General features: G+C 44.4%; 1 protein-coding gene across 8 annotated transcripts in view; it reads left to right on the top strand.

The window, feature by feature from the left end:
* chd6 (chromodomain helicase DNA binding protein 6) overlaps positions 1-24,590 on the top strand; it is a 101,392-nt gene that overhangs the window by 49,366 nt on the left and 27,436 nt on the right. For 6 of the 8 annotated variants that reach the window (XM_031827430.1, XM_031827427.1, XM_031827421.1 and 3 more), the window contains exons 20-32: positions 458-568; positions 12,909-13,111; positions 13,562-13,761; positions 14,190-14,352; positions 14,702-14,791; positions 14,898-15,001; positions 17,027-17,156; positions 17,449-17,533; positions 17,630-17,684; positions 18,025-18,334; positions 18,770-18,978; positions 20,437-22,431; positions 22,620-22,771. In XM_031827430.1, the coding sequence (XP_031683290.1) occupies positions 458-568; positions 12,909-13,111; positions 13,562-13,761; positions 14,190-14,352; positions 14,702-14,791; positions 14,898-15,001; positions 17,027-17,156; positions 17,449-17,533; positions 17,630-17,684; positions 18,025-18,334; positions 18,770-18,978; positions 20,437-22,431; positions 22,620-22,771 (3,807 nt within the window). The remainder of the gene's footprint in view (positions 1-457; positions 569-12,908; positions 13,112-13,561; positions 13,762-14,189; positions 14,353-14,701; positions 14,792-14,897; positions 15,002-17,026; positions 17,157-17,448; positions 17,534-17,629; positions 17,685-18,024; positions 18,335-18,769; positions 18,979-20,436; positions 22,432-22,619; positions 22,772-24,590) is intronic. The other 2 variants (XM_031827417.1, XM_031827408.1) reach the window with 2 other exon arrangements.

The raw sequence follows: 24,590 nt of genomic DNA, 5'->3' as shown, positions 1-24,590 counted from the left end.
AAAAAACGTTTACCTTTTTATCTTTGGATTAATTGTCGGAGTAGAGGACCTTGTGCATTCCAGGTAAAATAACAACCCAGTATTTATATTCCAGGACAAATTAGCTATCAACAGCAAGCTAAATTGCCATAAATGTTTAATGCTTTTCGACCAGTCCCCAAATTAATATAATTGGTTCAGAGTATGTTTTCAACGTGCATGTCCTGATCGCGTCTGGTGTGGGTGGACAAAATCAACTTGCGTGCGGTCTGGTCAGCATGTTAGGCTGTACTATTGGATGAATTATATGTTAGCCAGTATCCACAAGTTTCAGTTTCCTATCTTTTACCAATGTCAGATTTCACACCTTATCAGCTTTCTCAGCACATCCCTGTGTATGTTACTTGCATGGATCCAGTCCAGTTGATGCCTGCGTGTGTGTGTGTGTGCATGCTTTTGTTTTCCTTGTCATTTCCAGGCCAGCTTTGTATCTTCTGGAAACAGAACTGATATTTCCCTGGACGATCCCAACTTCTGGCAGAAATGGGCCAAAATAGCAGAGCTGGAGATTGATTCCAAAGCAGAGAAGGTAAGAGGGGAGGGAAGGAAAGGGTGGGGAACTAGGGAAGGGTGCTGTGGGACGACTGGTGATCCCCGACTAGGGTGTAGCCACTGCCTGGTGTTGGAGGGGCAACAGAAAAAGCTTGTCGCCGCAGATCAAAAGAGCCACTCAGAATGCGGGTTGGAAAATAAAGCAGAATAGGCCTCGCGAAACGGTTTAAATATCTGGCACTCATCAACCTGCCGAACAGATGGGTTGCATTAATGAGATTTTAAAAAAAAACAGCATGCGAAGCAGAGGGAGGAGGAGAGAATGAATTGTGTGTGTATGGTGTGTATTAGAGCTTGCTATGTGTATACAGTGTGTTAGTGTGCTGCATATGCATTTTGTGTGTTGTTTATACTGTACTGTATATGGTGTACATTGTACTGTATATTTGTAATGTGAGTTTTTTTGGCCTGTGTATGCGTGTGCTGTCTGTTAGCCGTGTGTGTGTACACATCTTATGTCTTTACTTCAAATGTATTTGTTTGAAGACTGTACATGGCATGTGGTTGTGTCATGTGTATTATGCTGAATACTGTGTGCCAGTACTATACATGGGTGCCTACGTGGTTGCAAAGGGCATCCGTGTCTTAACAGCGTGATTTGCCAAGGCAAGAAACTCTGAGCGCAGCCCTATCCAGAAATCTGGCAGTGGTTTCTGATTTAAATTCAATTTTCAAAGAACCACTTGTTGCAATTTCGATGAGGCTCTCTTGTTCAGATATCGGTAAGTGGACTTGGAGGCAGGGCGTGAAAGGGTTAATCCAGTTGTTTGTGTCGTCCGTTTCAGGAAAATGCCTGCGTAATTACGCACCCAGCTCACTCAGGTGCATCGCTATACAGTGGGGCAAAAAATTATTTGGTCAGCCACCAATTGTGCAAGTCCTCCCACTTAAAAAGATGAGAGAGGCCTGTCATTTTCAACATAGGTACACTTCAACTATGACAGACAAAATGAGAGAGAAAAAATCCAGAAAATCACATTGTAGGATTTTTAATGAATCTATTTGCTAATTATGGTGGAAAATAAGTATTTGGTCAATAACAAAAGTTTATCTCAATACTTTGTTACATATCCTTTGTTGGCAATGACAGAGGTCAAACGTTTTCAGGAAGTCTTCACAAGGTTTTCACACACTTTTGCTGGTATTTTGGCCCATTCCTCCATGCAGATCTCCTCTAGAGCAGTGATGTTTTGGGGCTGTTGCTGGGCCACACGGACTTTCAACTCCCTCCAAAGATTTTCTATGGGGTTGAGATCTGGAGACTGGCTAGGCCACTCCAGGACCTTGAAATGCTTCTTACGAAGCCACTCCTTCGTTGCCCGGGCGGTGTGTTTGGGATCATTGTCATGCTGAAAGACCCAGCCACGTTTCATCTTCAATGCGCTTGCTGATGGAAGAAGGTTTTCGCTCAAAATCTCACGATACATGGACCCATTCATTCTTTCCTTTACACGGATCAGTCGTCCTGGTCCCTTTGCAGAAAAACAGCCCCAAAGCATGATGTTTCCACCCCCATGCTTCACAGTAGGTATGGTGTTCTTTGGATGCAACTCAGCATTCTTTGTCCTCCAAACACGACAAGTTGAGTTTTTACCAAAAAGTTATATTTTGGTTTCATCTGACCGTATGACATTCTCCCAATCTTCTTCTGGGTCATCCAAATGCTCTCTAGCAAACTTCAGACGGGCCTGGACATGTACTGGCTTAAGCAGGGGGTCACGTCTGGCACTGGAGGATTTGAGTCCCGGGCGGTGTAGTGTGTTACTGATGGTAGGCTTTGTTACTTTGGTCCCAGCTCTCTGCAGGTCATTCACTAGGTCCCCCCGTGTGGTTCTGGGATTTTTGCTCACCGTTCTTGTGATCATTTTGACCCCACTGGGTGAGATCTTGCGTGGAGCCCCAGATCGAGGGAGATTATCAGTGGTCTTGTATGTCTTCCATTTCCTAATAATTGCTCCCACAGTTGATTTCTTCAAACCAAGCTGCTTACCTATTGCAGATTCAGTCTTCCCAGCCTGGTGCAGGTCTACAATTTTGTTTCTGGTGTCCTTTGACAGCTCTTTGGTCTTGGCCATAGTGGAATTTGGAGTGTGACTGTTTGAGGTTGTGGACAGGTGTCTTTTATACTGATAACAAGTTCAAACAGGTGCCATTAATACAGGTAACAAGTGGAGGACAGAGAGGCCTCTTAAAGAAGTTGTTACAGGTCTTTGAGAGCCAGAAATCTTGCTTGTTTGTAGGTGACCAAATATTTATTTTCCACCATAATTTGCTAATAAAATCATAACAAATCCTACAATGTGATTTTCTGGATTTTTTTCCCTCATTTTGTCTGTCATAATTGTAGTGTACCTGTGATGAAAATTACAGGCCTCTCTCGTCTTTTTAAGTGGGAGAACTTGCACAATTGGTGGCTGACTAAGTACTTTTTTGCCCCACTGTATCACATTTGACATTGTCCATAAGCTTGAGTTAACACACAGGTGGGAAGACTTGTGTGTTGTCCTTGTAAATGCAGACAGAAAATTATAGCCTAATCATAGCCTCAATTTTGTCCCGCATATTGAAAATAGTTGCGGAGAGTCCCTCTAATCCTAGATTCAGATCATTCAGGAGAGGAAAAACATCACCCAGATAGGCCAGTCGTGTGAGGAACTCGTCATCATGGAAGCGGTCAGACAAGTTAAAATTATGGTCAGTAAAGAAAACTAAGCTTGTCTCTCAATTCAAAAAGACGTGCCAATACTTTGCCCCTTGATAACCAGAGCACTTCTGTATGTTGTAAAAGCGTTACATGGTCGCTGCCCATATCATTGCATAATGCAGAAAATACACGAGAGTTCAGGGGCCTTGCTGATGGAAGAAGGTTTTCGCTCAAAATCTCACGATACATGGACCCATTCATTCTTTCCTTTACACGGATCAGTCGTCCTGGTCCCTTTGCAGAAAAACAGCCCCAAAGCATGATGTTTCCACCCCCAGTTAACCATTTTCACTGTAGTGTTCAAAACGTCTTTCAAGCTGTCAGGCATTCCCTTGGCAGCAAGAGCCTCTCGGTGGATGCTGCAGTGTACACAAGTGGCATCGGGAGCAACTGTGTGCACGCGCGTTACCACTCCACTATGTCTCCCTGTCATGGCTTTTGCGCCATCAGTACAGATACCAACACATCTTGATCACCAAAGTCCATTTGATGTCACAAAGCTGTCCAGTACTTAAAAAATATCCACTCATGTTGTCTTGGTTTCCAGAAGAGGATGTCTTCCTTAATTTACCCCCCTATAAACGTAATGGACATATACCAGGAGCTGTGCCAGGCCTGCCACGTCTGTTGACTCATCCAGCTGTAACGCATAGAATTCACTGGCTTGTATGAGAAGCAGTAATTGTTTCAAAACATGTTCTGCCATTTCACTTGATATGTCGTGAAGCAGTGTTGTTTGATGAAGACTTTGTCTGTATAATTTTTGGGGCCTTTTCCCCCAGCATTGTCCCAGCCATTTCCGTGGCAGCAGGAAGAATTAAGTCCTCCACAATAGCATGAGGCTTACCTGTCCTAGCCACTCGGTAGCTCACCATATAAGATGCTTCTAGCCCCTTCTTATTAATGGTATCTGTTGCTTTTATACATGTCTTACGACTTGAAAGTTGTCTTTATTCTCGCTCAAAAACTCCTGTGGCCTATTTTTCAAATTGTCATGTTGGTTTCTAAATGTCTGCGCAAGAGTGAAGCTTTCCCAAGAGAGTAACGGTTAATGTGATTGGATGTTAATTATTTGACTAGGCTACCTGTATTTGACACTACTGTTATTTCGCTGAACACTAGATGGTTTAATTTTATTTTTGCAGTGAAACGAGGCTACTCGGGCGAGAGCAAAAACTCACCTAAATGTACTGTTTTGAATTGTTTTAATTTTTTAAAAGTGTGAATCACATTTTTATTTGGTGTACCCCCAACGGTGTACCCCAGTTTGGTATTACACAGGGTAGCCTAGTGGTTAGAGCGTTGGACTAGTAACCGAAAGGTTGCAAGTTCGAATATCTGAGCTGACAAGGTACAAATCTGTCGTTCTGCCCCTGAACAGGCAGTTAACCCACTGTTCTTAGGCAGTCATTGAAAATAAGAATTTGTTCTTAACTGACTTGCCTAGTAAAATAATTTAATTTATATAGCCTTTTTGTCAGCAGTTGTCAGCGCTGATATAAGCATAGTGGCTAGGATAAACTCTCTGGAAAGGCAGGAACCTAGGAAGAAACCTAGAGAGGAATCAGGCTTTGAGGGGTGGCAAATCCTTTTCTGGCTGGAGATTATAAGTTTACATGGCCATTAAGGCCAGATCGTTTTTCAAGATGTTCAAACATTCATAGATGACCAGTAGGGTCAAATAATAATCAGCGGTTACCAATCAGGATCTGAATATGACTGCACGTCACATAATAATTTAACGCATTCATACATTTTTTACGTAGTTATTACACTATCGCTCATATTTCATGTCACAACGATTCATCGATATTTATGCTATGATGCTGGCACATACAGTGCTGGTCATTAAAAAAAAGCTAGCTAGCTCATGGATGCAAACAATGTTCTTCCCCAAAAACATAGCAAACCGACATCTGTTTCAGTAGCTATAGTCATCTAAAATAACCCTAATTCATAAGACAGTTCTTATTTGATTAATGGTGGTCGGACCATCTGTGAAGCTAGCCACAATAAAGATTAGCCACAATAGTGGATTTGCGGTTAGCCTTCAAAATAAAAGTATGGCATAATTTTACTATTTGTATTCATTTGCATCACTGTCAATGACATACTTTTTATTTTGAAGGCAAACTGTGCCTAATCCTTATTGTGGCTAGCTTCACAACACAACCCGGTCTGGTCAGGCCTTACTAGCCAGATGAAGCTAGCTGGCTGCTTATAACGTTAACTTTGGGCAACAAGGTTAAGTAGCTAGCTAGCTATTTATTTTCATGAACTGAAGTTCAATTTCAATAGGTGAACAGCAAGTGGCAACCTAGCTAATACTTACTCACAAGGATTCATAAATCATTGCTAAGAATAATGACGCTAAAGCTAGCTACCCCAGAAGTTGCGGTCGAACAAATGATGCTTTATTACCAACCCGGTATTGTAAACACATTGTTCGTGGCCGGTGTTTGCTTGTTTGCAGACTTTTTGTACAACTTTGACAGTGCTACTGTATCTTTTTTGAAATGCAGAGACCCAAATGGCGTCTGTAGTATGTATGTTGTGAAGCTAATAGCAGTGATGCTATTACTGTGTATCTCCGGTAGGGCAACATCTGAAAAATAGCGCACTTGGTAGTGTGTACCGGTGCTCGACCAGTTGGCGAAAGCCAACATCACCCACGGCAGAGAACCGTGGGTGTTGAGGGCAATGAATTCCATTATCTTTGTTCTAATGGATTTCGCCTTTGTGTTGTCTCGCTGAAATGTTCTTACTCTTAAACTCGACATCGGGCCGATACCGATGTTGGCATTTTTAGCTAATATCGTCAGATTCCAATATGTTCACCGATTTTATATTGTTTATCCCTAATATAAATATAGGACAAAACGCACATCATGACAAGAGAGACAACATAAGAGGGACCTAAGACGACGACATAACAAGGCAGCAACACATGACAACACAGCATGGTAGCAACACAACATGATAACTAGCCATGATGGAGTCTTTGAATGAAAAGATGGAGATAAAACTGTCCAGTTTGAGTGTTTGTTGCAGCTCGTTCCAATCGCTAGCTGCAGTGAACTGAAAAGACGAGCGACCAATGGATATGTGTGCTTTGGGGACCTTTAACTTCTTGCGTCGAGCCATCCCGGATCCGGGATCGTGAATACAGCCTCAAGCTCATTACCATAACGCAACGTTAACTATTCATGAAAATCGCAAATGAGTTCAGTTTTTCCTGAAAGATTATTTGTTTAGGAGAAATCGCTCCGTTTGCAACACTGTCATCTTAGATTTTCAAAATATGCTTCTCAACCATAGCAAAACAAGCATTTGTGTAACCGCTAGCGCAGCTAGCGTAGCATTTAGCGTCAGCATCAGCAGGCAACATTTTCACAAACTGAAAATCATTCAAATAAAATCATTACCTTTGAAGAACTTCAGATGTTTTCAATGAGGAGATTCAGTTAGATAGCAAATGCTCCGTTTTTCCTGAAAGATTATTTGTTTAGGAGAAATTGCTCCGTTTGGTGCGTCACGTTTGGCTACCAAAAAAACCCGAAAATTCAGTCTTCAAAACGCCGAACTTTTTTCCAAATTAACTCCATAATATCGACTGAAACATGGTAAATGTTGTTTAGAATCAATCCTCAAGGTGTTTTTCACATATCTCTTCATGATATATCGTTCGTTGAAAGCCTCCTCTCTCCTCTCAATCACTGGATGACTGCGTGCAGCTTGTAGATTTACGCACAATTTAGACAAAGGACACCGGGCGGACCCCTGGTAAATGTAGTCTCTTATGGCCAATCTTCCAATGATATGCCTACAAATACTTCACAATGCTGCAGACACCTTGGAGAAACGATAGAAAGGGCAGGCTCATTCCCGGCGCATTCACAGCCATATAAGGAGACAATGGAAAACAGAGCTTCAAAAATTCTGCCCATTTCCTGGTTGAAGTTTCATCTTGGTTTCGCCTGTAGCATGAGTTCTGTGGCACTCACAGATAATATCTTTGCAGTTTTGGAAACCTTAGTGTTTTCTTTCCAAAGCTGCCAATTATATGCATAGTCGAGCATCTTTTCGTGACAAAATATTGCGCTTAAAACGGGCACGTTTTTTTATCCATAGATTAAAAGAGTGCCCCCTATATCCAAGAAGTTAACAGAATGTGACTGGCAGAATGGGTGTTGTATGTGGAGGATGAGGGCTGCAGTAGATGTCTCAGATAGGGGGGAGTGTGGCCTAAGAGGGTTTTGCAACGGGTATACAGAGATGACCAGTTTACAGAGGAGTATAGAGTGTGTCCTATAAGGAGCATTGGTGGCAAATCTGATGGCCGAATGGTAAAGAACATCTAGCCGCTTGAGAGCACCCTTACCTGCCGATCTATAAATGATGCGTAATCTAGCATGGGTAGAATGGGCATCTGAATCAGGGTTCGTTTGGTAACTGGGGTGAAAGAGGAGCGATAGAAAAAACCAAGTCTAGATTTAACTTTAGCCTGCAGCTTTGATATGTGCTGAGAGAAGGACAGTGTACCGTCTAGCCATACTCCCAAGTACTTGTATGATGACTACCTCAAGCTCTAAACCCTCAGTGGTAGTAATAACACCTGTGGGGAGAGGGACATTCTTCTTACCAAACCACATGACCTTTGTTTTGGAGGTGATCAGAACAAGGTTAAGGGTAGAGAAAGCTTTGTTGTAGAGCATTTAACACAAAATCTGGGGAGTATAAGACTGTATCATCTGCATATAAATGGATGAGAGAGCTTCCTACTGCCTGCATTATGTTGTTGATGTATATTAAGAAGAGTGTGGGGCCTAGGATCGAGCCTTGGGGTACCCCTTGGTGACAGGCAGTGGCTGAGATGGCAGACATTCTGACTTTATACACTGCACTCTTTGAGAGAGGTAGTTAGCAAACCAGGCCAAAGAACCCTCAGAGACACCAATACTCCTTAGACGGCCCACAAGAATGTAATGGTCTACCGTATCAAAAGCTTTGGCCAAGTCAATAAAAATAGCAGCACAATGTTGCTTAGAATCAAGGGCAATGGAGACATCATTGAGGACCTGGTTGCAGTGACACATCCATAACCTGTGCGGAAATCAGATTGTGCACCAGAAAGAATACTATAGACATCAAGACAAGATAGCCAGTTAGTTGATTATTGACAAGTTTTTCCGAACACTTTGGATTACCTGGTCAAAATAAAAATAAGCCTATAACAGTTAGGATCAGCTTGATCTCCCCTTTAAATAAAGGAAGAACCGTGGCTGCCTTCCAAGCAATGGGAACCTCTCCAAAAAGGAGAGACAGGTTAAAAAGGTTGGAGATAAGCTTGGCGATGATGGGGGCAGCAACCTTAAAGAAGAAAGGGTCTGAACCATCTGACCCAGATGTTTTTAGGGGTCAAGTTTCAGGAGCTCCTTTAGCACCTCGGACTGCAGGTAGAAACTTTGTAGCGGGTCAGGGGAAAAATAAGGAGAAGCATTGGGGATAGTCACATTAGAAGGGGTGGGAGATGAGTAAATGTTGGACGGTCAAGGAGGCATGGCTGAGTCAAATAGGAATCCTGACTTAATGAAGTGGTGATTAAAGAGCTCAGCAATGTGCTTCTTGTTAGTAACAATCACATCATCAACATTAAGAGACATCGGCAGCTATGAGGAGGAGGGTTTATTCTCCAGGTCTTTAACCGTTTTCCAGAACTTCTTGGGGTTAGACCCACAGAGAGAGAACTGCCCCTTAAAGTAATTAACTTTGGCCTTCTAGATAGCCTGAGTGCACTTATTTCTCATTTGCCTGAACGAGAGCCAGTCAGCCCGAGTATGCGTGTGCCAAGCCTTTCGCCAAATGAAATTCTTGAGGTGGAGTAACTCTGCAAGATCACGGTCGAACCAGGGGCTGAACCTGTTTTTAATTATTATTTTTTCTTATGGGAGCATGATTGTTAACAATACCACTGAAAATAACAAAAAATAATGTCAGTGTCTTCGACAGAGGGGATCAAGCTGATTCTATAACATTTTACAGAGGCCAGTTCATGAAGGAAGGCTTGCTCATTAAAGTTTTTTAGCAAGCTTCTATGACAGATCAGGACAGGTCGTTTCACTGAGCAGCAATTACGAACCAAGGCTGTAAAGACGTGATCACCTAAGGTCATTACAGAAAACACCAGATTGATACCTATCAGGATTATTTGTGAGGATAACATTGAGGAGAGTAGCCTTTTCTGGGAGTTTGAAGTCATACCTTGTGGAATTGGTAATAATCTGACAAAGGTTTAGGGAGTCCTGTTGCTTTAGGACATGGTCAGGTGGTTTAAACATGTTCCAGTTTAGGTCACGTAACAGGACAAATTCAGACTTCGTGTAACACGGAACCCACACCGGCTGCGCGCGTGCACCATCGTGCATACATTTATTTTGTCCCCCCACACCAAACGCGATCACGAATTTGGGGACAGGTCGAAAAGCATTAAACCTTTATGGCAATTTAGCTAGCTAGCTTGCACTTGCTAGCTAATTTGTCCTATTTAGCTAGCTTGCTGTTGCTAGCTAATTTGTCCTGGGATATAAACATTGAGTTGTTATTTTACCTGAAATGCACAAGGTTATCTACTCTGACAATTAATCCACACATAAAACGGTCAACCGAATTGTTTCTAGTCACCTCTCCTCCTTCCAGGCTTTTTCTTCTTTGAACTTTCGTAGTATTACCACGACGACTGACAACACAGTTTGTCCTTCAATCACCCACGTGGATATAACCAATGAGGAGCTGGCACGTGGGTATCTGCTTCTATAAACCAATGAGGAGATGGGAGGGGCAGGACTTAGAGCGCGATATGCGTCACAAATAGATCTGACTTCTATTTTAGCCCTTTGCAACACAGACGCTCAAGAGCAGTGTATATTTTGCAGCGCAGGCGGTGTAGTCAGGGTGTATGGGGCCAGGAGAGAGCTTAGGACAGGTAGGGTACAGGTCGGTGCTGATGAGGGACTATAGCACCCAGCAACAGTCAACAAGAGCCATTTGAAAGTTTAATACTTAAAACTAGCAAATCAAATTGTTTTGGGGACAGACTTGGTGGAGACAACCGAGCACTGAAGGTGATCCTTGGTAAAGATTGCCACTCCCCCACCTTCGGAAGATCTGTCTTGCCGAAAAAGGTTTTAACCAGAAAGGTTAACATCAGTATTCAAAACGCTCTTCCTTAACCACGTCTCAGTAATGACCAACACATCTGGATTGGAACTGTGAACCCACACTTTCAATTGATCCATTTTAGGTAATAAGCTTCTAGTCTTAATGTGCAGAAACCCCAGGCTTTTATGAGAGCAGAAATCAGTGAAATAGATATCCGAGCACAAGGCAGAATTGGGGCTAGCAGCAGTAGATGGGCCAGGGTGTACATGCACATTTCCAACAGTAATACAATCAAGGCACATCACAGGACATGGAGAGCTCTGCAGTGCTTGTTTATGACATCTGATTGTGAATTAGATGGCAACAAGATCATATTTTACTGCAATTTCATCAGGTAACATGAATACAAAGCCAGCTAGAGGTGGTTAGAATATAATAGGATGGGATGCCAAAAGTCTGTGAAAACAATAGAGTCACAGTCCCGAGTTTGGGAACAAACAGTCTATCCCACGGTTGGGTAAAGAAAGTTCGTAGTCAACATAGCTTGCAGGTGTCATGAGGCAAATAGCAAAACCGGACAGGAAGATCGCGACAGTGACTCAACCCAGTCAGGTCGAGTATAGCAACAAAAGCCTGGCACGGCGTGATGCACCCCTCCTAGGAATGGCAATGGAGAGCGCGAGCAAGCCAGTGACTCAGCCCCTGTAATAGGGTCAGAGGCAGAGAATCCCAGTGAAGCAGAGACAGCAAGGGTGGTTCGTCAATCCAGTGCCTTCCCGTTCACCTTCGCACCTCTGTGCCAGACAACACTCAGTTATAGTACCTACTGAAAAGTCTTCAGGAAAAATGTAACAGCCTACAATGGTCTTACCCCCGCAGAAATCTAGTTAACAATCCCCATCAAAATCCATTTGTTTAGAATAGAGAGACGTTTTTTTGCTTGAGTTGCGTCTTAATCTACCACATCCGTCGAAATCGCCCATCAGCATCTGCGGTGAAAAGAGGCAGAGCTAGAGAGGTGTTTGCAAACCATGCCACATCCCGAAAATTGGTCTTCTCACAAAATCGTATGTAGCGTCCGAACGGTTTGGCCTACAAACTATTATGACCACTCTACTGAACGTTGAGACTCTCACTAACACGATGGTGCCTCACAAAGCAAGGTCCATACAGAAATGGTTTGTTGAGATCGGTGTGGAAGAATTTGACTGCACAGGCCTGCACAGAGCCCTGAATTGGAATGCCAACTGCGAACCAGGCTTAATCTCCCAACATCAGTGCCCGACCTCACTAATGCGCTTGTGACTGAATGGGAGTAAGTCCCCGCAGCAATGTTCCAACCTCTAGTGGTAAGCCTTCCCAGAAGAGTGGAGGCTGTCATTACAGCAAAGGGGGACCAACTCCAAATGGAATGAGACGTTTGACAAGCAGGTCATGTAGTATACCTCTTGGTCATGTAGTATATGTACGGCAAGATCGGTAGGAGCAAGTCCATGTAATGCTTTGTGGGTTAGCAGTAAAACCTTGAAATCAGCCCTAACCTTAACAGTAAGCCAGTGTAGATGCTAGCACTGGAGAAATATAATCACATTTTTGGGGTTCTGGTCAAGATTCGAGCAGCCATATTTAGCACTAGCTGAAGTTTATTTAGTGCTTTATCCAAGTTGTTGGAGGGTAGAGGATTGCAGATGTCTAATATTGAAGTGACAAACGCCTGGATCAGCTTTTCTGTGTAATTTTTTGGGGGAAAGTTTCAGATTTTTGCCGTGTTTCAAGGCTGCTCTTGAAATATGTGTTACACAGTTGAAGTCGGAAGCTTACATAGACTTAGGTTGGAGTCATTTTAACTTGTTTTTCAACCACTCCACCAATTTATTTGAACAAACTAGAGTTTTGGCAAGTCGGTTAGGACATCTACTTTGTGCATGACACAAACAAGCCAGACTACGGTTTGCAACTGCACAAAGATACTTTTTGGAGAAATATCCTCTGGTCTGATGAAACACAAATAGAACTGTTTGGCCATAATGACCATCGTTATGTTTGGAGGAAAAAGGGGGAGGCTTGCAAGCCGAAGAACACCATCCCAACCGTGAAGCACGGGGGTGGCAGCATCATGTTGTGGGGGTGGCAGCATCATGTTGTGGGGGTGCTTTGCTGCAGGAGGGACTGGTGCACTTCACAAATGTCAGGAATTGTGAAAAACTGAGTTTAAATGCATTTGGCTAAGGTGTATGTGAACTTCCGACTTCAACTGTATGTTAATCAAAAGAGTTAAGGGTCAAGAGTAACGCTGAGATCCTCCAGTTTTATTTGAGATGACTGTACAATCATCAGGATTCATTGTCAGATCCGACAGCAGATCTCTTTGTTTCTTGGGACCTACAACTAGCATCTCTGTAGTAAGCCTGCAGTAAAAGCTTACACCTGAACCTCTTTCCCCCGTCTGTGACAGGAGAGCCTGGTGATTGACACGCCTCGTGTGAGGAAGCAGACACGCCACTACAACTCGTTCGAGGATGACGAGCTGATGGAGTTCTCAGAGCTGGACAGCGACTCAGAAGAGAGGCCCTGTCGCACCCGCCGCCTCAGCGAGAGGAACAGACACTACCTCCGCGCTGAGTGCTTCCGCGTCGAGAAGAACCTGCTCATATTTGGGTCAGATTTAAAGCCTCTTACATTTCTCAGTTATACTTTCAATAGCCTTTCTCTTGTGCCATGCCGTACAAATGATTGTGCCTTATGTCTGTACCTCAAATTGTACCTTTTTAAGCAGTCTTACTAATTACTGTTACACCAGTGCACCAGTGTTTCCCAAACATCTCAAGTAACCCCCAATAAGTAACATTTATTTTATGTGTTCTGGTGCTAGTACACCTGATTCAATTGGTCAACTAATGAAGGGCTTGGTGATTAATTGACAAATTAGTTGTGGAATTACATCAAATATGTAGCTCTGGCTGGGGGTACTTGAGGAGAGGTTTGGGAAGCACTACAGTAGGCTACATGAGAGTACAGTATTTAGGTATTCTATCCAACTGACTCTGACACTGGTATGGTGTATCGGTCCTCATGCCACCCGCTCCATCTCTGCGTGTGCTCACACAGCTGGGGTCGCTGGAAGGACATCCTGACCCACGGGCGCTTCAAGTGGCAACTGGCCGAATGTGACATTGAGGTGCTGTGCCGGTCGCTGCTGGTCTACTGCGTGCGCCACTACAAGGGCGACGACAAGATCAAGAGCTTTATCTGGGACCTCATCACACCCGCCAAGGATGGCCATAAACAGGACTTGCAGAACCACTCTGGTGAGAGACTCACTAACATCCCTTTGATACAAGCTGCCATTCACTCATTCAGATTTGGAGTGGGGGGAAAGAGGACAGGCAATATGGCTAGTTATGTTGACAACACTCAAATGAATAAACAAGCTCTGAAAAGCAACTCGTAGTGCCAGAGTTTGGCATAATGGTCTAGAAAGCTGACTCCAGACCATGCATGGCCCCCTGCGATGGGGGTTTGAATCCACACTCAGTATCTTGTACTACATCTTGTATCTACTCCATCTTCCCTTAGCATAAAAAAAGCTATCCTCACCCTTGTCCGATGGTTTCCTATGGTCTCCAAATGACTGTAGCCATAGCTCCAACTCTGATCCCAAAGTCTGTGCTTTAATTTGGACTGGTATGCAGTAAGGTGATTACTTGGTATCGTTCAAATCCAACCTTTCCACAAGCAGGTCTGTCGGCCCCAGTGCCCAGGGGACGCAAGGGTAAGAAATTAAAGAACCAGCTGAGTGTGCCTGAGATGAAGCATGCAGACTGGCTGGTCAACTGCAACCCAGAGGTGGTGCTGCATGACGACAGCTACAAAAAACACCTCAAACAGCACTGCAACAAGTGAGTCCCCCATTCCTCACTTTCAGCTGTTGGTGAACAGTCATGTTCTCTATGAAGAATGGGATTCCTAAGGTAGCTAAAGCTTACAAAACCTACATAATCTAGTTTTGTTAGAAATGATGATTTTAGGTGCTGAAGCCTGAGGAGTAAACGGCTGGATTTACTAAACTTTTGCAGCTTTTCTTTACAAATGAAGACAGTTTCATGTTTTAGTTTTGTTTGTTTTATGTCTTCCTAAAAACAGGGGAAAATGCTTTGCAGCTCCACTGGCCCTAAGTGGTTTGGTGTTTATTGAAAAAGAGACTGATGACTGGTCTATGTGTTGTGTTATGTGCCTTGTTGTGCCAAGGGTACTTCTGAGGGTGAGGATGCTGTACTACCTGAAGGCGGAGGTCCTGGGAGAGGCTGCTGCCCAGTTCCTGGAGGGTATTCCTGCCAGGTACAAAGTGCACCACGAGGGCACCCATTAATCATACCACCTACTTATCTAGGTCCGGGAAACCAGACTAAAGTTAATGGCTGATTTGTGTGTGTGATCTGTGCAGTAAACTGGAGGTGGCACTGCCTGACATCGACTACATCGAGATCCCAGCTGGCTGGTGGGATGCAGAGGCAGATAAGTCTCTCCTCATAGGGGTACACAAACACGGTAATCCTCTAGTCTAGGGTCTCCTGTTTGTCAGACCCTCATGGCTCTTACTATACAATCCAATTTTATGTACATTGAACAAAAATATAAATGCAAAATGTAACAATTTTTAAGATTTTACTGAGTTACAGTTCATAAAGAAATAAGTCAATTGAAATAAATTCATTAGGCCCTAATCTATGGATTTCACGACTGTGAATAAAGATATGCATCTGTTGGTCACAGATACCTTAAAAATAAAATAAAAGTAGGGGCGTGAATCAGAAAACCAGTCCGTATCTGGTGTGACCACCATTTGCCTCATGCAGCGCGACACATCTCCTTCGCATAGAGTTGATCAGGCTGTTGATTGTGGCCTGTGGAATGTTGTCCAACTCTTCAATGTCTGTGCGAAGTTGTTGGTATTGCCGGGAACTGGAACACGCTGTCGTACACGTCGATCCAGACAGCATCTAAAACATGCTCAGTGGGTGACATGTCTGGTGGTTATGCAGGCCATGGAAAAACTGGGACATTTTCAGCTTCCAGGAATTGTGTACAGATCCTTGCAACATGGAGCTGTGCATTATCATGCTGACACAAGATGATGGTGGCGGATGAATGGCATGATAATGGGACTCAGGATCTCGTCAGGTATTGCTAAATTCAAATTGCAATCAATAAAATGCAATTGTAGCTTTTGCCTGCCCATACCATAACCCCACTGCCACCATGGGGCACTCTGTTCACAATGTTGACATCAGAAAACCGCACGCTGTCTGCCATCTGCCCGGTACAGTTGATACCTGGATTCATTCGTGAAGAGCTCACTTCTCCAGTGGCCAGTGAGCATTTGCCCACCGAAGTCGGTTACAACGCTGAACTGCAGTCAGGTCAAGACTGATACGGTTTTGACAGTGTGTAGAAATTCTTCAGTTGTGCAAACCCACAGTTTCATCAGCTGTCCGGGTGGCTGGTCTCAGACGATCCCGCTAGTGAAGAAGCCGGATGTGGAGGTCCTGGGCTGGCGTGGTCTGTGGTTGTGCCAAATTCTCTAAAACGACGTTGTGGTAGAATGTAACATTTTCATTCTCTGGCAACAGCTCTGATGGACACTCCTGCAGTCAGCTTGCCAATTGCACGCTCCCACAAAACGTAAGACATCTGTGGCATTGCGTTGTGTGACAAAACTGCACATTTTAGAGTGGCCTTTTATTGTCTCCAATAAAAGGCCAGATTCACCTATGTAATGATTATGCTGTTTAATGAGCTTCTTGATATGTCATACCTGTCAGGTGGATGGAGAAATACTCACTAACATGGAGGTAAACGAATTTGTGCACAAGCGTAAGCTTTTTGCGCGTATGGAACATTCATGGAATCTTTTATTTCAGCTCATGAAACATGGGACCAACACTTTGCTTGTTGCGTATATATTTTGGGTCGGTGTATTTTATGTTCCAGTATATTGAAGTCATGGTTTAGCCATTTCAGAAGATCATACATCAACCTTGGTTCTAGAGAATTTCAGGGTGTGCAAGCTTTTTTGTTCGAGGACAGCACTAAAACATCTTATTTAACTAATCAAGGTCCTGATGATCAGTGGATTAGAGTCCGCTTTTAAAGGCATGCTCCGGAACTTTGGCGACTATGAAGTATTTTTTAAACCTCCCACTTTGGGCTGTGTGTCAATGTGTAAGTCGTACATGCATAATCTATGAGCAGAATTACTCGTTTGACAGTGACTGTTTTTCTGTAAGCTGTGCTTTTCCCTACATTTTCCCAAATTGGGCCAGCCCCCTAGCGAATGGTTCCAGCCAATGATCTTCAGCCCCTCGCCATTTGAGTGACAGCTAGCAAAATGCACACACAGCAGAGCGAGAGTAATGATGTGGTGCACATGTGTGACATAGCCTACCACATATCCCAGTTACTAGTCATTGATAAATTGATTATACATTTTACATGAATAGTAGATTTAAGTCTAAAGCCACTGCCGTCATCACCATCGGCGCTCAGTAAACCTGGCACCTGGTGTCTCCTCAGGGTACGAGCGGTACAACGCCATGCGGGCCGACCCAGAGCTGTGTTTCTTGGAGAGGGTGGGCATGCCTGATGTCACAGCGCTCTCAGCCGAGCAGAGTGGAGGAGAGGTGATGGCTGACCTCACTGACAGGCAAGAACCACCTCCGCCTTACCGTAGGGCACAAGTCTTATTTGTAGGATGGCTTACAGTAATATGAACATCCGTAGTACCGAATCTCAGGTGCTGTGAATGTCAATGTCTGCATGCCTCAATGTCTGCATGCCTCAAAATGTCTGCATGCCTCAAAATGTAATGTATCAGCAATACCTCAAATCTAGTTCCCCTAAATACATCAATAAATCCTGCGTGGTCAAGCTGACTCTGGTGATGGAGTAAGTGATATCATTTTGTGGTCTTTATCTTAATTGTTGGTTCTTTTTAGTAATTGCAAAAGTGATGACGTGAAAGACGATCCTGAAAGCAAGCAAGAGGAGGGAGAGGAGGGAGTGGAAAGGGTTGATAATAAGGTATGGACTCTCGAGTGACTCAGCTAAATGAAAATTAAGGATTCGGTGTCTGAAAAGGTTGAGTTGTGAAGTTATCATTTATTTTTGTTCCAAAAGGATGAAACCAGCTCCAGCAATGATGCAATGGACAAGCATGACAATGTTGTTCAAGGTAAGTGTTCAGCTACCTTTGAACTTGTCTTTTCGAATAAAATGTCTTACAAACTGGAGAATCTGTGAATGCATATAGATTATCGGGGTTTTACCAACTCCAATTTCCAAATCATTTTCTGCAGGTGTCACTTGGGTTCATTTTCAAGTAGATTGCCTTCAGGGGAAGTGTAATTTTGTCAAAACGTAGTTTTATTTCACCTAACATTCAGTCATAAAAATCAAATGTTTAACTTCATAAAAAACAAGTTTTCCCATCTCAAAAATGGCTATAAAAGTTACTATATAATGCATGTAAATATATGTAAACAAAGCTTTGATGTGATTCTGTTACTTTCCAGACATAGGACACAGGGTCCAGGAGGGCTTTGTCCAGGAAGAATTGGGCCAGGAGGGCGTGGAGCTGAAGGGTCGCCCTCTGTGGCCCGCCGGCCCTAATCTTACTGCCAGGCTGCGTCGCCTCATCACAGCTTACCAGCGCTTCATGCGGCGCGAGCCCCTGCGTCATGACTTCTTGCTGCCAGGGGCAAGCCCGGGACCGATGTCCTGGCAACTGGGGGAGGAGCTTAGGCACTGCACGGCAACCGCTGCCAAACCTGACCCTCTCTTCCTGGAGTGGCAGAGAAGGTGGGTGATGATGTCAGAGCAAAGGTGGGTGATGTCATTGATCCCCTACATTATGTGCTGCCTTGGTCCCGTTCCCTTTCGGTTCTTTGCCCCTTACCCCCTCTATGTTCACTGATCTGTAAGGCCTGGGTATATCTTAGCAACACGATGATGTTTCCAGCTAGCATTCCTATAAACTAATTTTCACATAGCATATCCTTCCAGATCTGTCAACACCTGCTAGGCAAGGGGATGAAATTGGACTGGTTCCTTGTTTGTGGCCCTAAAAAATTGTGCGTGTCAAAGACGATATAAAAAAATTAAGTCAGAAATGGATTAAGAAATGTGACTTCAATGTGTGTTTCTGAAACCAGACTGCTTTTGGCTGAGAGACCCACAACTGATGCATTGGGCAGTCACATGGTCAGTGCATGTCCCCTTTATAAAAGGCTTATGGTAGGCCTGTGTTTTTATGAGCAGGTGGACACGGCGTGAACAAGCAGATTTCTACCGCACCGTGTCGTCGTTCGGCGTGGTGTACGACCCGGAGAAGAAAACCTTTGACTGGAGTCAGTTCCGCTCCTTCGCCCGGCTGGAGAGGAAAACGGACGAGAGCCTGGAGAGATACTTCAGCAGCTTTGTGTCCATGTGCCGCACCGCCTGCAGATTGCCCCCCAGGAAGGACGAAGGTAACTACTCCACAGGAGGCAGAGCAAGAGAGCTTGCCCTTAAAGGTACAATAAGTAGGAATTTCATCCGCAAATGTACCCACATTTTTATAATATGTAAATAGTTTATTATTAGTGAATGCTAGGGTTGCAAAATACCAGTAGCTTTCCCCAAAATCACCAGGTTTTCCAAAAAAATCAAGGAATATGCAGGAAATCAGTAGTCATCAAACCAGAATTTTTTAAACCTAGGGAATGTCGTAATGTACTGTAATGTTGTTTTGTTAGATAAATCTTTCTATTTGTTGATTTTAAAAAAAACAAATTAAAGGCATTTTACATGTCGAGCTAATTGTTTGGTCAGAATCTAGCATGGAAACATGGGAATTTGTAGCTATGCTGACGTTGCTTCCCTTCTGAGGCACATGTTGCTAGACAACCACACTGCAATTAACCAGAGCTGTGGCAACCGTGACAAAAGCCAATGTGATAACCTTTCTAGAACACTTGTGCTATGAAACTAAATAAATAATCCACTTGGAACCACAAAAAATATTTTCTACATTCAAAATAGTGTAGTTAGACAAAGCAAGGAAATAATGACATGATGTTGTTTTATTGGTATTTGCAGCTGTTGTTGCTTAGTAGTGCATCCTGCAAGCTTCTACAACATCTTACTCAACCTTTAACCTCTACAGGATCGCCCCCCCAAGGGATGGTTAAGCTAACCTAGGCTAATGTGATTAGCATGAGGTTGTAAGTAATCTAACTGCACTGTCCAATTTACAGTAGCTATTACAGTGAAAGAATACCATGCTATTGTTTGAGGAGAGTGCACAATTATGAACTTGAAAACATATTAATAAGCCAATGATGCACATTTGGGCAGTCTTGATACAACATTTTCAACAGATATGCAGTGTTTCATTGGATCAGTGTAAATCTTTGCACATACACTGCTGCCATCTAGTGGACAAAAATTGCACCTGGGCTGGAATAATACATTACAGCCTTTCTCTTGCATTTCAAAGATGATTGTACAAAATAAACTGCATGTTTTTTTCTTTATATTATCTTTGACCAGATCTAATGTGTTATGTGCTCCTACATTTAATTTGACATTTCTACAAATTTCAAAGTGTTTCCTTTCAAATTGTATCAAGAATATGCATACCCTTGCTTCAGGTCCTGAGCTACAGGCAGTTAGATTTGGGCATGTCAGTTTATGTGAACCTTTTTAAAAAGGGGCATGGATCCTTAAATTAACAAAAGTCTCTGCCAAAGGAAGTTGTGTTAAAAGGATGCTTCACTTCATAGATTTGTTTGCGTATTTTAGCGGTGCTTTCAAAAGCATGGGGAAGATAGGTGGAGGTCAGTAGATTTATGACAGTATTATTTTTACAATAGTAGTGACATTGCAATGGCGTGATTTGAATGATAAAATTATATGAAAGTAAGCCCTCTCCATCTGTCTGTCAGGGCCTCTGGACCACAATCTGTTTGTAGAGCCCATCACGGAGGAGCGAGCAGCACGCACTCTCTACCGCATCGAACTGCTGCGCAAGGTCAGAGAGCAGGTGCTGCGCCACCTGCTGCTGGGCCCACGGCTGCAACTGTGTCGGCCCAGCCTTTACCTGCCCGTGTGGTGGGAGTGTGGCAAACACGACCGCGACCTCCTGATTGGGGCAGCCCGTCACGGTCTTAGCCGCACCGACTACTACATCCTCAACGACCCACAACTCTCCTTCCTGGATGCCCACCGCAACTACGTCCAGAAGGAAAATCACAAGGGCTACCATCCTGGGGTGCACCACGCAGGCATGACACCCTCGCCCCACCACCACCCCTGCTGCCTGTACGAAACGGGCCTCGGCCAATGCCACTCTCCCCAGCCGCCGGAGTACCACCACCCAGCCACCCCCTCCTCGTCGATCCATGCCCATTCTCACCCACACATCCACGTCCATGGTCACCCGCCAGAGATAGTGGGCACAGATCCCGGGGGCAGCCTAGGTATGGTGTCTGGGCCCAGGGAGAGCTTCCTGGACTGCCCCCCTCTGGATGAGTCCTTAGAGTTGGCCTCACTGCAGCAAGAGGGCCTGGCCTCAGATTCCCTCCATTGCAAGTCTGCCAAGGAGGCCTTCAACGGGTTTCCCTTCAACTCAGCGCAGGGTGGCCAGAGCATGCTCAACTCGTATGGTGTGCAGGGGGAGCTGAATGGCGAGCAGTCGACCGAAATGGACCCTATCATCTCGGGCAAGCTGCGCAGCGACGTGTTGGTGGGGGAGCAGGGCTCCTCTGAGGAGACAGGCCTCATGGCGCCCTCGCTGGAGCTGGACCAGGAGCTGCAGGCGCCCTGGGAGAGCACGGACCACGCCGGCGCCGCAGACATTTTCAACGACGCTGACCCTATCCTGGGGGCGCCCGCCCTTGAGACGGAGTTCCTGGACCCCGAAGAGCAGCCGGAAGATGGGAGAAGGGAGGACAGAGCAGGGGGAGTGCTTGATGACTGCCTGGGTATCCCCCCCTCCCGGAGCGACCCAGGGGAACCGCTACCCTCCAGTTTTATGCTGTTCAAGGACATCGGCGTTAGCGAGGAGGAGCCTGCTGAGGAGCACACCGACCTCTCCGCAAGCTGCCCTTCACCCTACGTCCCCCCTCCGCCCCTGTCGCTGTCCCATATGACCTTGTACCCCCACCACCAGGGTGATGCCGAGGAGCCAGAGGAGACGCCGAACTCGGACGCCATCGCCCACATGCCCAGCTCCAAGGAGAGAGAGGCAGAGGATGATGTGGCCTTTGAGTTTGACAAAGAGATGTCTGTGGACAGTCTGTATCTGGTGGGGCCAGAGCAGGGCCTGGAAGCATCAGGTATATCATGCGAGGACTCTCACCAAGAGGAGCCCTTCGAGGGTGCCTGCGATGGGACGGGAATGGGATCTCCAGTAGAGTCATTTGAGGCTGCTCTAGAGGGGCCAAGGGAAGAGACTTTAGAAAGGGACATGGCCTTAGGGCCAGGGGAGGAGGGGCTTCTAGAAGGGCAGTTTGAAGAACCCTTGGAGATGTCAGCCATGGATCCCCAGGAGGAGGAACCAGTGGAGGGGCCTCTGGAAGACTCTTGTAAAGACCCAGCACCAGAAGAACCATTCGCAGGGCCATTGGAAGAGCGTTACGACGTAGAACCAGAAGGGGCCTCCGAGGGGACTGCCGAAGCAGAGAGCACTTTCAGCGAACACACACTACCCACTGTTGACGCAACAGACTCTCTGCCCCCGTCCCCCTCAGTCCCCACGTCCCAGCCTGAGCCACAGATCAAACTGGAGTTCCCTCTGGACCCAGAGAGCTCTGAGAGCAAGTCGGACATCCTGGAGCCTGACAGCACTGTCCTCACGCCCAAACTGGAGCAGACAAAGGGACTGCTGGAAGTGAAGGACGAGATCGAGGAAAGGCCCCAAAAAAGGGGGAAAACTCCAGGTAACTTACAGCTAGACAGTTGTAAAGATTCAAATATGGTAATTAAATATGGTACAAATTGCTGTGTTTTTTTTTGTTTTTTTTTGTTTTTTGTCTTTAAACATGTAGCATTGAAAATGACCTTTCCACGCACCTTCTCCGGATGCCCTGTAGTTGAGATCTTGTGTTATGTACTAACCACTCCACAGCCTCCGTGGTGGACAGCTATGTAGAGGTGGCACGGTTTGCAGCCCCCATGTCCATGTGTGAGATGCCTGACAGTCTGCAGGACGCGAGGGAGCCTACCATCGCCCAACTGCTGCAGGAGAAAGCCCTCTACTCCTTCTCTGAGTGGCCAAAGGTATAGTCCCAGGGAGTTGACTCGCAAACCACTTTCGAAAGCAGTTTGTTTCATGTTTGCCAAGGCAATCGGTTGTCACTGGGTTAGCGTCAGCTGCAAAGCAAGAAGTAAAAAAATATATATATTGATTTTTGAACTAATCCTATGCTTAACCATAGCCTTAACCTCATGCTAAACCCTAACCAAAAAGCAGAATTTCTTAATCATACATTTTCACGATATGCCGCCAATTTTGACAGCTAGGCCATCAAATCAATCACGTTGTATTTGTCACATGCTGAAAACGGGTTTAAACTAACAGTGAAATGCTTACTTACGGGTCCATTTCCAACAATACAATATTTTTTTTAAATTGAAATCGTGACAAAAGGAATAAATACACAGTGAATAACAATAGTGGTGAGTGGTACAGCGGTCTAAGGCACTGCATGTCAGTACTACATACTCTGGTTCGATTCCAGGCTGTATCACAACCGGCCGTGATTGGGAGTCCCATAGGGTGGCGCACAATTAGCCCAGCGTCGTCCAGGTTAGGGTTTGGCCAGGGTAAGCCGTCATTGTAAATAAGAATTTGTTCTTAAATGACTTGCCTAGTTAAATAAAGGTAAAAATAAAGGGAGTACCAGGTTCATGTTCAGGGGTACGAGTTAATTGAGGTAGCGGCTCTTGGCCAAAAAATGTATAAATGAAGAGCCAATAAAATAAAACTGTTGCATGCCCCGCAAAAAAATCCCATTGCAAAATAATGCATTTTTATTAATTGATGGAAAGGCTAGTCGATTTTTTAGAATTAAATTGGTCTGTGTGTATTTTCATTAGTCATCATCTTATTTATCAGTAGTCGTATCTTATTTATCCAACACAGCTATCACACGCGCACAGCATACAGATTCTATTTTGAGCGGGATTTCTCCTGCAGCTCCTCAGCTGGTTGCTCCACGAGTAAAACATGTGCTTTTATAAGCCCATTCATTGTCAAACATTTCTAGATGCAATTGCATGTTAAAAACAATTTTGGGGCACAATTAAAAAGAGCTGCTACTTTTATTTCTCAACTGGTAATTGAAGCACGTTTCCCATTTACCATTCAAGTGCAGGCAACTTTACCATTCAACACGTCACCTACCACTTTACAATGTGAGCTGGAGGCAGTATGCATTTTGAAAAAATACTTATTTGTTTGAAATACTTATTTGTTTGAAACCTGATGGCAATTGTTTTGGGGAAGCTTACAATTTATCCTACCATTTTGCATGCCAGTTATGATTGTCATATGCACATTTTTGTTGAACAGTTTAATTTCCATAATGTTTTTGTTTCTCAAAAACATTGTCACGTGGTTAATAATAAAAATCTGAATGAAAATGATAGAAAAGTTCAAAGTCAACTAATGCGAGATCACCAGCCTCTGCCATATGGAGACATTGGTACACCGTGATCCATTAGCGGCTAAAGAAATGAGCGCATTGAACTCATAGCTTTTAGGCCAATGTAGCAGTAAGCTTATAACTTCCATTGCTCTTTCATACCGAGGATTGGTGATCATCGAGGGGGAGATTGTTGGAAAGAAATTCAAATACCAAATTTCAAATAGGAACTAGAGTTTTAATATAGTGCCTTCAGAAAGTATTCATACTCCTTGACTTATTCCACATTTTGTTTTTACAGCCTGAATTAAATATGGATTTAATACGCACAATACCGCATAATGACAAAGTGAAAACATGCTTTTGGTATTGGGAGCAAATGTATTGAAACTGGCCGGCTGGGATGTCCTTGAGCCATCGCTCTCTAATGACTCGTTGTGGCGGATGCATGC

Source organism: Oncorhynchus kisutch, linkage group LG1 (assembly GCF_002021735.2).
Source record: "Oncorhynchus kisutch isolate 150728-3 linkage group LG1, Okis_V2, whole genome shotgun sequence".
In the NCBI taxonomy this organism is placed as follows: domain Eukaryota; kingdom Metazoa; phylum Chordata; class Actinopteri; order Salmoniformes; family Salmonidae; genus Oncorhynchus; species Oncorhynchus kisutch.
Note: the sequence above shows the minus strand (reverse complement) of the source record. Positions and strands in the feature narration are given on the sequence as shown.